We start from the raw sequence: 13,761 nt of genomic DNA, 5'->3' as shown, positions 1-13,761 counted from the left end.
ATCTGTCCTGTATCTTGTAAATGTCTTGTATGTCTCATAAATGTTTACACGTACAATCTCATTTGTTCATAGCCTATGTATGTAGCATGTTCTGTGGCTTTCATGGTTAACTTCGCTATGATCTCATGATCTTCCCTTTTTTTCTGAATGGATGCTCCTTGATTTGGGATTTATGGGAGGAAGTGTCCCTTTAATGTTTTTATTTCCTGTCTCTGACACTTGCAAGACTTTATGTTATTTTTCTCAAAGTAGAAACATTTTTCCAAGCCCACTTTCCAAATAACTTTTAAGGGAGGAAAAAATCTCAGCAGTCGGCGTCCATTTATCAAGCCCCGTTAGCGCTGTGACGAATCACTGAGTGGCCACTGGAACACAGTCGGTTGGTTGCAACTCGTTTTCTCATTACTCTGTTCTTATCTTAACGCTGCAGCCCCTGCTAATGTTTGCTGACTCCCAAAGAACCTGGCTGCTTCTCTTTTTGTCAGTGTTATTGTTTTTTAAGGTTCTGAATAGCTCTTCATTCTCTAATCTAGACCTTCAGGAGACTGATTCACTTGCCTGTCTAAAGTTACATTAAGATGTTGCCTGCTTTTTAGCTAAAACAATCCCCAGGGTTAGGGAGAGAGAAGCAACTACTACAAACTGTCATCCAGAGGCTTTTATTTCACAAATATACAGTGTGGAACTGGAAGAGTTGTTAGAAATGTTGTAATCTAAGTAATGTTTTTTTTAGATCAGGTACTAAGTTCAAAAGGTTAACTAGTATAGTTTGAGTCACATATGATTAGTGGCTAAATAGAACCCACATTATGCAAAAAATAACACAAAATCTTGTAAGTGTCAGAGACAGGAAAAAGATTCCTCTTTGGGTGCTTTTTCCACAATCACTGTATTCCTTCTCTAATGGAAAAAATCAAGAAATAGATGTCACTTGAATTGGGACTAAGTTACAGGGCAATAGTGACCTTCCCACTGCGCATTCATTGGTTTAACAAAAAACCCAGCAAGAGTTCCCCGTGCCCTCTCTCTGAGCAGAGCCGGAGATGAGGGCTTGCAGGCAGGTTGTTTCGTTTCAGGAGTGACACCAGGAATACTGGGACAGTGAAACGGTGAATAGGAACGCTGTTGTGAGGACACAGGCCCTTGCTGGTCACCACAGTGGTCAACCAGGTTTGACCCTGCAGGGACTATCTGAAAACTCTCATGTGCTGCACCTCAAAATTTTCCATCAACTTCCATCTTCCCACAGTCAAGATTACCCATGGATGGCAACTCCCACCCGTGTCCTGGACGTCGTGCCCAAAGCTGGGCACTCCTACAGCATCCGGTCCCGCATGTGGCGGCAGAGCAGTGGCAGGGCAGAGAGCAGGCAAGGCGGCGCCAGCGAGGCACTGGCTGGTGGAGGCAGCAAGGCTGGAGAAGGGGGGGCCGGGAGGTTGTGAGGCAGCCCCATACGAAGTCTGGATTAGTGTTGTTCTTCTGCGTTGACGACTCCAATCAAAAGTACGACACGGTTGAGGTCAGCCAGAGACGAAGCTCACTGCTCTCCTCCCCTGGGAAGGGAAAAGCTGTCTAGAAAGGGCCAGGGCTGTCAGGAAGGAAAGGCCCAGGCCTTTTGGAGAGGGGTTATGGCTGATTCTGAAGGGCAGGATCTCCCATGATGTGCCAACAGGTAAGAATTCTCGAGACGTGGAACCTCTTTAAAAATAACCAGTAAAACTTGTAACTTCAATTTCTAATGGTTTTAGATGTCCCCAAGATCCTCTCCTACAAATGACAGATAAAAGTAGAATTCACAAGTTTAAAAAAAACAGCAGAACAGAAAAACCACAGTGTGAATGCGTAGGCTTTACAACCTAAGTGTGGGGGTTAATTCTTAAGTCTGATTTCCAACTCACCGCAAACGTATTCCAGATTCTGCTGAATGATCTTCTAAAAGCGATTTCTGTGCCTATTTCTAAGTCCCTGCAGTGAACAAGGCCTTGATAATTAAATATAATTACAGCATCTCAAGCAGGAATGAGATAGACCTCATCGGTAACTAGCCGTGTGACTTGAAGAGAGTCACTCACTCACTCTCCCTTTGCCTTGGCTTTCTCGTCAGCCGTCTGGGGCTAGACACCGCCCCCACACCGGTCCCCTAGGCTCCCTGCCGTGGTCAAAGGAGATGAGCTGTTTGCAAGAGAACTTAGTAATTTATATAAGTAAGATTAAATAATCTAGATAATTAAAATGGAAATAATTTAAATTTGATAACTTTGATCATTTAAAATACCTTATAAAGAAAAGAATCATTCAGCCGGAAAACTAAATGAAATTCCCATGATAAAAGATAAACTTGCTGGGGTCTGCAGAGAGAGAGCACGCACGCCAACATTACGAGTTAAAGCTGTAAAGGGAAGCCACAAAAGCACGTAAGTCAACAAAGATGACCCGTGCAACTTTCCCAGTTTTCGCAACTTTTGCAATAATAAAAACGAGATTTCCGAATGCTTACTTAGGAACTTTATATGCACATTATCCCATTTCATACTCACAGCAGTCCCATCAGAATAGGGGCCATGTTTGACCCCAAACACACACGGGGAAAGTGAGGCTTAGAGAGGTTCAGTAAACTGCTCACAACGTTCAATGTGAGCAAAGCTGAGAGTGAGGCCAAGTAGTTGGACTCCAAAATGTTTCAACTACTCTGCCATTCTCTCTGCAATTATATAACCAGGAGTTTGAGAGAGCTAATGGGGAGACTGAGGCCAATCCTGGGAACACTTGGGCACTGAGGGTGGCGGTAACTTGAGTATGCCCATGTCCGATTCCAGTTCCAAGTGCACCAGGCAGCAAGTCATAGCAATTCAACTAACTGCCGGCCCCCCAGCAGATTTGGGGGCCAGGGACAGAGGCGCCAGGATAGGGCTGACCCAGAGCCTGACTGGTGGGGCTGAGACTGCAACTGATGGCCCATTGCTCACAGGGGAGCAAAGCTGGGGCATCAGAAGGTGGAAATGCCTTACCTTTAATACAGCCCCGGAGGCTGTTGCCAGCAGGTAGCGACTGCAGTTTAGCACCACTCCCAAAAGGCTGTGATCACGTAACACTATGTCTCGTCTATGGGGTGCTTGCTGTGTGCCCAGCTTGTTTGGGGCATGACAGTGTCTGTGTCCCCACTAGAATGGGAGCTCCAGAATGTAGACATCTCATTCACAGAACCCCAAAACCTGACACTGCCTGACCTAAGTTCTCAGAGTATGAATTTCTTTGGTACTGAATTCTCAGATCGGCCTGTAAGGTAGATATTGTTATCCCCATCCTATAGGTAAGGATCCTGAGGCTCAGAAAGGGTAAGAGTGTGCCCGAAGTCATCAAGTTGTCTGTGCTCGATCTCCATGCCACGTTGCCTCAGATGGCTACTGAAACCTGGAATTAGTGCAGTGATTGAGATTTTATAAGTCAAATGGGTGCTCCGAGCCTTATGGGTTGGCTTTCTAATCGGTCAGACTAATCTTCAAATTGAAAATGTTTTCCGTGTCTCTCTGTGCTCTACAAACCACTCCTCAGCAGGTAGGAAAATGCTCAGCCTATTGGTTTCTTTGTCTTTGTCTTTCCAAAGGGATGCAATAAGTAACTTCCCAAATGCATCTGATAATGACAGTAACATGTACTAAATTATCTAGGATTATTAGGAGTCATCATTTGACCATCCTTTTCAAAATCAGATTAATATCCTGAACAATTTATTTTTAAAAATACAAGAAGAACTTAATAAATGTTTCTACTTTTATGCAAACAGGCATATTCATTCATTCAGCAAGTGTTCCCCTTCTTAGGAGCCCACTATGTTCAGTGTTTGCAACTTCTGCAGCTGCCTGCACTCAGCTAGCCGCCATGTTGGGAAGGAAGAGGAGCGACTGATGGACAGTGAGGTGTAGTGACTCACAGGGATGAACCCATTGCTCTCTCCTACACATTCTTACATTGTAACAGAGCCTGATAAATTAACCCGTTGAAATTATTCTAATGTTAAAACAACCGGCCTTGTGGTGTGTTGATGGAAGAAATATTTTGGTACTTTTTGTGAGTTGACATTTTTAATACCCCCCCCACCTACTAATTTTGGAGCTGAAATTGCAGGAGTCACAGTCATGCTTTGCTGCCTCAGCGGTAAAACCTTCCCGCGTTCATGGACGCTAGTAGATTCCGAACAGTTAGATAAATAGGTAGATAAAGAATATGTATATATATACACATACATATATACATTTACAAAAATATTCCTGATTAAAATGTACACTGGAATGGTGATTTCTTGCTTTACAAATAAAAGTGCCTTGCCGATAAGTTACACACCAGAAAGACTTTCAATGTAGTGATGGCTGACTTGGTAACCAATCTTTAAAATTATTTTTGAGGGTAATTTTAGCAGTTGTGTTCAAATGATGCTTTTGTAAAGACTGTTATTTTTCTGAGTGGAACATATGTCAAGAGAACAGCATAAAAGCCTAATAAAAACACATCAGATTATAAATGAGATTTTCCAGTAAGTTGCTTTTCACTAGCTGAGGTATTTGCCATTGTCCTTGAAAACCGAGTTTCCCAGTGACCTGCTTGAGAAAGTAATGGTGTAGCTCCTCCTGACGGAGGAGTCTGAATCCCGGGTGCACTATATAACCTTGTGTATGTTCAAGTGTTTGTTTCAGCAGTCCCATCTTTTCAAAAGTGACATTTTAATATATTCACATATGTTCATGCTGTTGGCTCTGGTAATCTACACACACAGACACATACAGATTCTAAAAGGCTTTCTGGGAAAATTCATTATTTAAAAGCACAGTGAACTTCACATCATTGCTTTGTAATGATTATCACTAAGGAGGAGGTCAGAAATAAACCTCCAGGAGCCACGGACCCCCAAGCTGGCCTGGGCCATCTGCAGCTCTTGTTTGGAGCATCCCCTTGTTGGTGATGGACAGACTTGTGTCTGGGGCCTGCCACAGTGCATGGCCCTGGCTCAGCAGCTGCGATGCCGTGACATCACGCAGAGGGGTCCAGCCGCTGCTATCCACAGTCTCACACTACAGAGTGCTATCTGGCGCCCAAGGTTCACGCCACACACCACTTACAAAGGTGGTGTCAGAGGCCAGAACTGGGAGGCTGGGGACCCGAAATCCACCTAGATCTTCCCAGAGCTGCCTTGGGACCCCAGGCTATTCTTCCTCATCTTCCTCACTTATAAAATGACAGAATTACAACTGGAAACCTACTTTTGCCCACCTGTATACCTCCAGCAGCCTGTAATCATAATGAAAACTCAAGTGAAACATAGAAAATAATCATATTAAGACCCAGACATTTTACATATACATAATATATGTACACATATAGTGAGAGAGAGAGATTGGAAACTCACACAAATTCACAAAGAGACGTATACAAAATGTTCACAGCAGCATTATACATAATAGCAAACCCCCCTGGAACTAATCTAAACTTTCCCCATCTGGACACGGGCCCATAAACAGGGATATGCTGATACTCGGAGTACTGTGTGGCAGTGACAATGAATGGCCCACAAGCACACATAGCAACATGAAGGAATTTCATGAACACCGAGCAAGAGAAGAGCAAGTTGCCAAAGAATATATACGCTATGACGACATCATTTATAAAGTTTTAAAACATGCAGAGCAATATTATGCATAGCTGACCTAGTAAAACGATAAGGCTATATGGAAGAGGATTACTGCAAAATTTAGAAAATGGCCATCGTGTGATGGGGGGGGCAGAAGCAGCAGCACAGAGGTGCGCAGTGGCATCCACGGGACAGATAAAGCTGGGGGGTGAGCAGATAGATTCTCTATGTCCGCTGTGTAGTTTTATACCTTTTAAAATATGTTAAGTGTATTGTTATGTGAGCTTTGCATGGCACCACTTCAAAAACCCTTTCGCGTGCTCATGAAAACGATCAACTCCATCTCTATCTTTCAAGATGCTAATTTTCAGGAAACGTTCAAAAAATGTAAATGCACTTTGGTTCAAACTTTAAAGCATCTCTTTGGCATTTATGTGGCCAAATATATTAGCGCATGTTTGGTGTACGTGGTTCCACCAGTGATGCGACTTTCCCTGTGTTTAGATTGATAAAACTGTGGTGTGCAGGAAGTCTCCTATTACCGTCTAAGGTCATAGCCAAACCATAGGACACCAGAAAAAACAGAGCCTATTAAGAAACTGCAGAGTTTTCTCAGTGGGGAAATGTATGCCACATTTTTCTGTGTCCTATGAAAATACTTCTTCCTGCTCTCCTCTCTTCGCCATCCCCTAGGGTTAGTGGGTATTCCTTTTCGTCCGGATGCAATAAAACCTAACTTTGCTATAATGTGAGGGGAAACCTACGTACTGATTTGGGGTTCAGTTGATTTAAGACTTTCACACCAGCAACTCTAGCTATTAAACTTTCCATCATTGGGGAATTTTTTCTTAGGGGTTTGTTTGGTTGGCATGTCATAGATTTGTACTTTTAAAAAATTTATTTTCTGCGTTGAGTTAGCCACCGAGGTAATATGCCCCTTAGTATCAAAAATGTCATGTCTCGTGTATCTCACATATATACAGATACGGCAATAGTCAGTGCAGGAAATGCCAGACAATGGTGTTCTTAAATTTCTCACAACTTGTTATGTTGTCTACTTGGTTCAAGTTAGAATCGAGCCTTCAAGAATCTGACAGGACTGTTCTTGACTAGATTTTACGTTGTTTTTGTATCTCAGTCTCTCCAAATGTCAACTGTGAAGGCCCCAGAACCAAATAGAATCCAGGTGAAACCAGTGGCTGGAGACTTGTTTGTTTGTTTGTTTGTTTAATGAATCATCTTATGAGATCATCTTTTTCATTCATTCATCAATTCAACAAGTATTCATTACCCGCCCACTTGTCAGGCACTGCTGTGGGTGCTGGGGATCGGGAGTGAACAAAAACGGAACAAAAATGGACCGGGCCCTCGTCCTCGTGGGGCCGCTTCGCAGGGCTTTTTCAGAATAACTCATAGGATTTCAAGGACACTCAGGTACCCATGATGACAGGGAGGATGAGTGACAGGCTCTTTCAGAAAGCCTCCCATGACCTTCTGTCATTTCCCAAAGTGAGCAAAGTGCCTTCCTCTGTGCTCCCAGGACACCGGGGCACATCCGAGGGGCCAGGGGCGGCTGTTATTCTGACAGGTGGCATTTGTATTCCAGCTCTGCCACTCACCTGCTGAAAACAAGTGGGCTATGAACTCAACCCTCCTGTGCTTAATAACTAGTTAATCCTTACTGAGCACCTACTGTGTGCTGGGTACTCTGTGAAGTGTTTTACATAAATTGTTTCATTTAATCTTCCCATGAACCCTAACAATGTAGATCTCATTAGCATTACTCTTTACTCCTAAGAAAACTGAAGCCATGAAGCAAGGTTAAATAACCTACCCAAGGTCAATGATATGGGTAGTAAATGACAGAACCCAGCAAGCCTGCCGGGACATAGTGAGAACCCACTAAATATCAGCCTCATCACGGCAGGGACTAAGGGGGCAAGTGAGGTGAGTCATGCAAGTCTGCTGTCAAATCCTGCCTTTATCTAAATTTTTGACACTTTGTTCATGGATTTTTTATGTTTATGTTGATCTTTTAAAAATATTATTGGTCTGATTACTGAGTTTGGGGCACCCATTTACATTTTGTGCCCAAGGCGAGTGCTTTCCTCACCTCACTGCAGTGCCAGTATCGTTAGCATTGTCATCAGTGGCACACCTGAAGGGGCATTACCCGTGTGTCTGTTGATTTTCCTAGTTGAACTCAGATGTTTAAAGATCACTCACACCCATGTGTTGTGTCCATAAAGACTAGTAAAGAGTTGGTGCAGAGTAGGTATTTAATAAATACTTATTGAACCAAACTTTCACCTCTACAATTACTCAAAAGAAGGCTAATACCCATTCAGGGAGAAGAGAGAACCAGAGGACATCTTCAGTCTCCACGCAGTCCAATCAGCCCACTGTGTATTATTGTCGGTAGTGGTACTAGTCATAGCATTTACATATTAACCACAGCCATCAGCTATGGAGTGTTGCCACCAGTGCCAACACTTAAGGTACCTGATCTCAGATACTCCTCACAAGGCTGAAGGCCGAGGCTCAGCACTGTGGAGCCGCCTGCCCAGAACCGTGCAGCTCGTAAGGGCGGTCAGCACTAAGCCCAGGTCAGTGTGAGTGCAGCCCTGGGTTCTTTGCATTCCGCTGCTGCCTTTCTATTTCAGCTCGCAGCCACGGTGGTGATGTGAACAAAGCGTGACTGTGGTCACAAAGAAGGGAGTGGGAGATTTAGAACAACTGTAAACTTATAAGAAGAAAGACATGTAAACCTGCACACCAAAGAAGAGGGGATTGGGGGGCCCTTCCGTGTAACTGTGCGATGCCATCTCTGCGCATTATTACAAGGTTGTTGTAACAGTGATGATCCCATACTGTGGTATGGCCTTGGCCTGTATCCACTTGAAGGAATTGATCCAGGACCTGTCTTCGGGTCTCAAGTAAAGGAGTGAGCCACGCCATTTGTCTTACCTTATCTTCTGGGTGGTTTGAGTAGTCGGTCTGCCCTGGTGGCAAGAAGTCCATGCAGTTGGTCAGCTGGCAATGGGCACCCAGAGTAGAAAGAGGGGAGCCAGCTGCACTCAGCATCTTGTCTTTTGTTCCCTAAGCTAAGTACTGAGTGTCTAAGAGCCTACTCAGATTTCCACCATAAGTGATGTGGCAGTATTTTCCAAAGTGTATTCCTTCAAACACAGTACAGTGGAATTCAGTGGTTAAGTAAGCTTAAGTAGGCAGACCTGTTTCTCAGACTTCAAAGGGCCGATGCGGGTAGTGACCCTCCAAGGAAGGTATATCCCAGGCAGCATTTCTCAAACCCTCTTGGCCAGGGGGTACTTTGTATGGGGCAGCTCCTAAGACTAGTACTTTGTGGGATGCACTTTGGAATATGGTACATCAGGGTCCTTTAAATAGTCTGTCATTGGGGTGTACCAAGAAAGGGAAATAATTCATAAAGAATTAAAATGATGATGTTGTTTGTTGTTGTTGTTTTGCTCCCTCACTATAACAATAAAAACGTCATGTGACTAGTTAAAGTTTTGAAAATAAAAATGTCACCCTTATTTTCACAACTGTAGAATTTCCCCCCTTGGTTTATACATACCTATACCCCTCCAAATGAGTATCCATGCGCGGGTGTGGATGCAGCACTTAAAATGTGCAGGCGCTGTGCTAGGTGCGCTGCGCACACCATCTCACGTGACCCTCACAGTAACTCCGGGAGGCAGCACGTCTGCTCCCCATGCTGGAGGTTGGGGAATTGAGACTCAGAGGGTTTAAGTGACTTCCCAAAGTTGCACAGCAAGCAGGTGACTGACCCATTGGGTAAACACAGTTATTTTTGACTTCATCGTTTATGTGTTTAAACACTGAAATGCTGAAACAGTTACCTTCAAACGGAAAAAAAGTATTTGTCCTGAATTTACTACCAGGGAGTTTATCTTGTCTTGGATGACTCTTCAGCTCAGCTCTATGCTGAGTGATAAAAGAACATCCCAAAATGGTCCTCGCTTTTTATTTGTCCTTGCCCGTCTTCTCCGACTTCCAGTGCCTCCTGGCAAGTAATCCCAAGTGCAGGACCACACTGCTTTCAGTTTATGGCTCGATAATCCTCTCTGCTGTAAATACATTCGGAAATGATTGTGCTTTTTCTTGAAGCCTCAACATTTTTTAAAAAGTGATTTATTTTGATAGTGCTTTAGCTTCATGATTTCAAATATTGAGTTACTTGGTTCAGGTAGTCTTATGTTTTCCCATAAATGTGTTTATGTCGCCTCACAGAGTGGGAAATTTCATTCCAGGTTTTTTTTTTTTCCTTTCTTCATTTGATTTTGTGCAGGAGGAGAACTGAATTCTTTGAACTTGTCCGCAAGGGAGAATACGATTGGAACCTCAAAAACCATCGTGATATATTTCGGTAAGAAAAAGCTCTTGTTTGTGTTTCTTTCTTCATTGTTTGAAGATTTCGCTTTGCTTTCCTAACAGTGTGAAAAGCACAGAAGCGATTTTCAAAGCAACAAACCTTAGCTTATGTTCAAGCGGTTAGAGATTAGTTGAGTAATTACAGACAAGGTAGAGAATGTCTTTTTGTGTCCCGATATATTATATTTTTGCCTCCTCTCCAAACATTTGCATTCGAAATTACAAACTAATATTCAGCTTGGTTCAGTTCCAGCAAGGCAGGAAACTGGCTTTTCCAGAGAGGGTGGGTGTGCAAGTTGGTGGGGAGAAGGGACCGAGTGTGTGTGTGCGTGAGGGGGGGGGGGGCTCAGAGAACAAAGTGACACAGAATAGAGGAAAGTGGAGAGTTAACTTTTGCTTTGTTTTAGCGACGACGTGCACTATTGCACAATAGATAGATAACCAGTGGGAACTGCTTTGGTGGTGGACACAGGAGCCTGTTCTAGCCTTTTCAGCGACTTTCCCCGGGTTGTTTACAAAGGACAGCCGCAAACCGTCTTCACCACGCGGCCCATTTAACCACCCGTCGCAGCCACTCCCGCTGGTGCGACACCATTTCTCTTCCCTGTACCCTGGCCTTGCACTGTCCCCCTGCCACCCGCCCTCCGACCTTCCGCTGTCTCAGTCCAATTCCAAAGCTGTTAAGTGTGCCTGGGAAAGCTTGGGAGGCCGGGATTCCGGGCCCAGCGCGTCCGCCCCACAGCCAGGCCACCGCTGAATCACTCCGAGGGGCACCGTAGCCCCTGTCCCCGCTCCTCCCGGCCTCAACAGATGGCCTCTTTTTCTCCCCCCGTCCACCTCCCTGAGGTCTTCTTTCTCCAGGTGAGCGTCGCAGGCCTTCTCCAGCGCCCCTTCCCAGGGCCAGCAGGAAGCTCCCAGCACCTCCACTTGCATCCTAATTCCCTCCCCTCCCCCACCCCAGCCAGGGCCTCTGTATTCCAAAATACGGACTCAGCACGGAGGAGTTCAGTCTGTGAAATGTGATTTGCGGCTCCTTCGGAAAGGCATCGCTCACCTCCCAAGAATCTAACTCTGCAAACTTTTTCTCTTTGGCTTCCTTGATCGTTTCACGAACCCCTAATTGCATCGGCTTTTTTCTTTTCTTAAAATTGTCTCCTGCTTTGGATTCTGTAAAGCCGTGATCTTCTGGATTTTCTGCATTCTTTCTGACTTTTCCTCTTTGCCCTTTTCCAGGTTGCCACCTCACCACGACCCCCTAAATGTAACTATCCCCCAAGGACCTGTGTTTAGTCTTTAACTCTTCTTTCTGAGCACCCTGCTGGGCTCAGCTACCATCCCTCCCCAAAGGGCTCCTGCCCGCCCACCCGCCCGCCCTCTCGGGCCTGGCCTCTTCTGGGCACAACTCCTAAGATGCCAGTGCCCGTTCCCCACGTCCTGCTGGATGTTTCCTGGCAGAGGTGTTCAAACTTTTTGGCTGGGACCCCATATGTTTTTTAAAAAACCTTCCCTGGAAGCACAGTATGTAAAATAGAGGTGCTCTGGGAACTCTCCGCTGCCCCCACGCAGCCCTCCCCCCACCCCATTTCACGGTTAGACTCTGACATGTGCACCGATGTGGGGGGCTCTGGGGAGAGCTGTCTTAGAGAATTTTAAAATAGTAATAAAACCAACTGCAAGTCCATCTGCTTTTTATCGTCACCATGTGCCTTCAATCGAAACAATGTCAATAAGGAGATACTCTTCCCTGAGGAAAACCTGTTGTTGTTACAAGTCGTTAACAATTGCTGAAGTTCCTGTTGGGTGTCAAAATAATTTATGTTTTGGTGGGGACCGGTTGACCACCAAAAAAAATCTATACAAAAGCTTCAAATTAGCACGTTATTACTCATCCATTAATTGTACCTGTATCGTGCATGTTACTTCCAAGAACACCCAGTTGTACAGCCAGCCCCTGGTGCAGGTGGCTACGCTTTCAAAAGTAAGTTCCCATCAGTTTGAAACCATTGCACTCTGGGCTCTGCGTGTCGTTTGTCGTCTCCAGCCTTTGGGAACGTCACATTCCTGCTTTTAAAAGTATACTCAGAATAAACGGTGATAGCACAGTGACGGTAAGGATGAAAGAACACAACTTGGGTACTTTAATTCTGTCATTTTACATAATGCTTTGGGGGCTTTTATGTGTACTTATAATTTAAAACAGTGAAACAGTGCAAACTGCGAGGTGGAATATTTTTGATGGGTGAATGCAAAATTCAGTTCATACATGACATCTTGTACTGAATTCGAATATACCTTTAAAATGTATTCCTTTGAGGTTGCTAATTGTCTTAAAACTAGAGAACAAATCAGGAAAGATTCTCATGGAACCACTTTCGGTGTACAGAGGGGAGGGATGATGAAAACGACCGGCGGTGAGCATCCGGTGTGGAGGTGCGGCGCCATTCCTCGCCCTCCCCCCCTGCCGCTGAGGCGGGGGTCGTGCCCTCCTGGTTGCTGGCCTTCACCCATCCCATTGCACTGAGCTGGGTGACACCGCTTAACTGAATATCAGAAGAGAGCTATGCACACCTCGAGACTAAAGCAGTTGGTACAAACTCCCTCCCTCCTCTCTGTCTCTGGAAAAGGCCTTTCACCTCTTGCAGAGGCTTGGTCTAAAAAATAAGATAGAACTGCTCATTTGCCTCCTTCAGTTCTTCCTGGGAACCGGCCACCCTATCTCTGCCTTCCGTTCTCCTGTCCTCCTTTGCTGTAGGCCCTTGTCAATTCATGCTTGTCAGCTGGTGTTCCCGCCTCTGTTCCCCCCTTCATCAAACTATTTCACCCCTACCACCCAAAATTCTCTCCTGGGAGGTCTAGCCAGGTCCCTCCAAGCCCTCAACCTTAGTTGACTCCCCAGTGCCTATCAGATAAAAATCTCATCTTCCCCCCAGCCCCTTTCTGTCTTCCTTCTTGGTATAGATTTTCTGTTCCACTTGCAAGTTTTCATTGCAAGTAGAGACTCTTTGCCAGACTTTATGGGTAACAATCCTAGTAGCTTTGATACTTTTCAGCTATGTAACCTCGGGCAAGCTACCTAACTTTTCTGATCGAGGAATGCAAAACACTATTTGCCACGTAAAATAGAGATAACAATAGTATCCCTGCTCCACAAATGGTAGCGATTAGAATTATCATCATTAGAGCCCCTAGCAGATACCCAAGAAATGTATTATGAACTGATTAATGGTAATTTGAATATGAATTTGAGATGTAAGCTTCAAATTACCAAGCATCTAAGTAATTATCCAAGTTATGGTGCAAATAGGCAAGCTTAGAGAGGTTATTTCCCGTCCAGAGGAGAGACTGCAAAGCCCGGCACATCGCCTACAGCCTTGTCTCCCTCTGGTACTGACAGAACCTAAAATGAGAAGCATCCGAGTGCAGCAAGAGGGGTTCTGCTAGCTTTGTGATAAGCACAGAACCCTGAGTCCTCTACTCGCTTTGGGAAAGTGACTCGAGCCCTCCGTGTTTCCATCTAGCTCTCTGCAAAACAGGAATCAGAGTGCGCACCTCCGAAGGTTGTGACGAGGATTCGTTTAGCTGGGAGTTAGTTGGTAAAGCACCTAGTACAGAGACAGGCAAACTGTGAGCTGCAGAAGTGCTTGCTTCAGAAAGCCAAGTGTGAAGAATAGGCTGATGCATCTCTCTGCCAATGCTGGTGTGCCTGGTAGTGCTCTGAATGG

At 44.9% G+C, this 13,761-nt stretch overlaps 1 protein-coding gene across 3 annotated transcripts in view; it reads left to right on the top strand.

The window, feature by feature from the left end:
* The window catches only part of PDE11A (phosphodiesterase 11A), a 316,746-nt gene that overhangs the window by 256,670 nt on the left and 46,315 nt on the right, over positions 1–13,761 (top strand). For all 3 annotated transcript variants that reach the window (XM_024561537.3, XM_045196309.2, XM_045196313.2), the window contains one exon: positions 9,957–10,034. In XM_024561537.3, coding sequence (XP_024417305.2) covers positions 9,957–10,034 — 78 coding nt within the window. The remainder of the gene's footprint in view (positions 1–9,956; positions 10,035–13,761) is intronic.

The sequence above is a fragment of the Desmodus rotundus genome, chromosome 2 (genome assembly GCF_022682495.2).
Source record: "Desmodus rotundus isolate HL8 chromosome 2, HLdesRot8A.1, whole genome shotgun sequence".
In the NCBI taxonomy this organism is placed as follows: domain Eukaryota; kingdom Metazoa; phylum Chordata; class Mammalia; order Chiroptera; family Phyllostomidae; genus Desmodus; species Desmodus rotundus.
The sequence above is the reverse complement of the archived record's forward strand: the minus strand, read 5'-3'. Positions and strand labels throughout refer to the sequence as shown.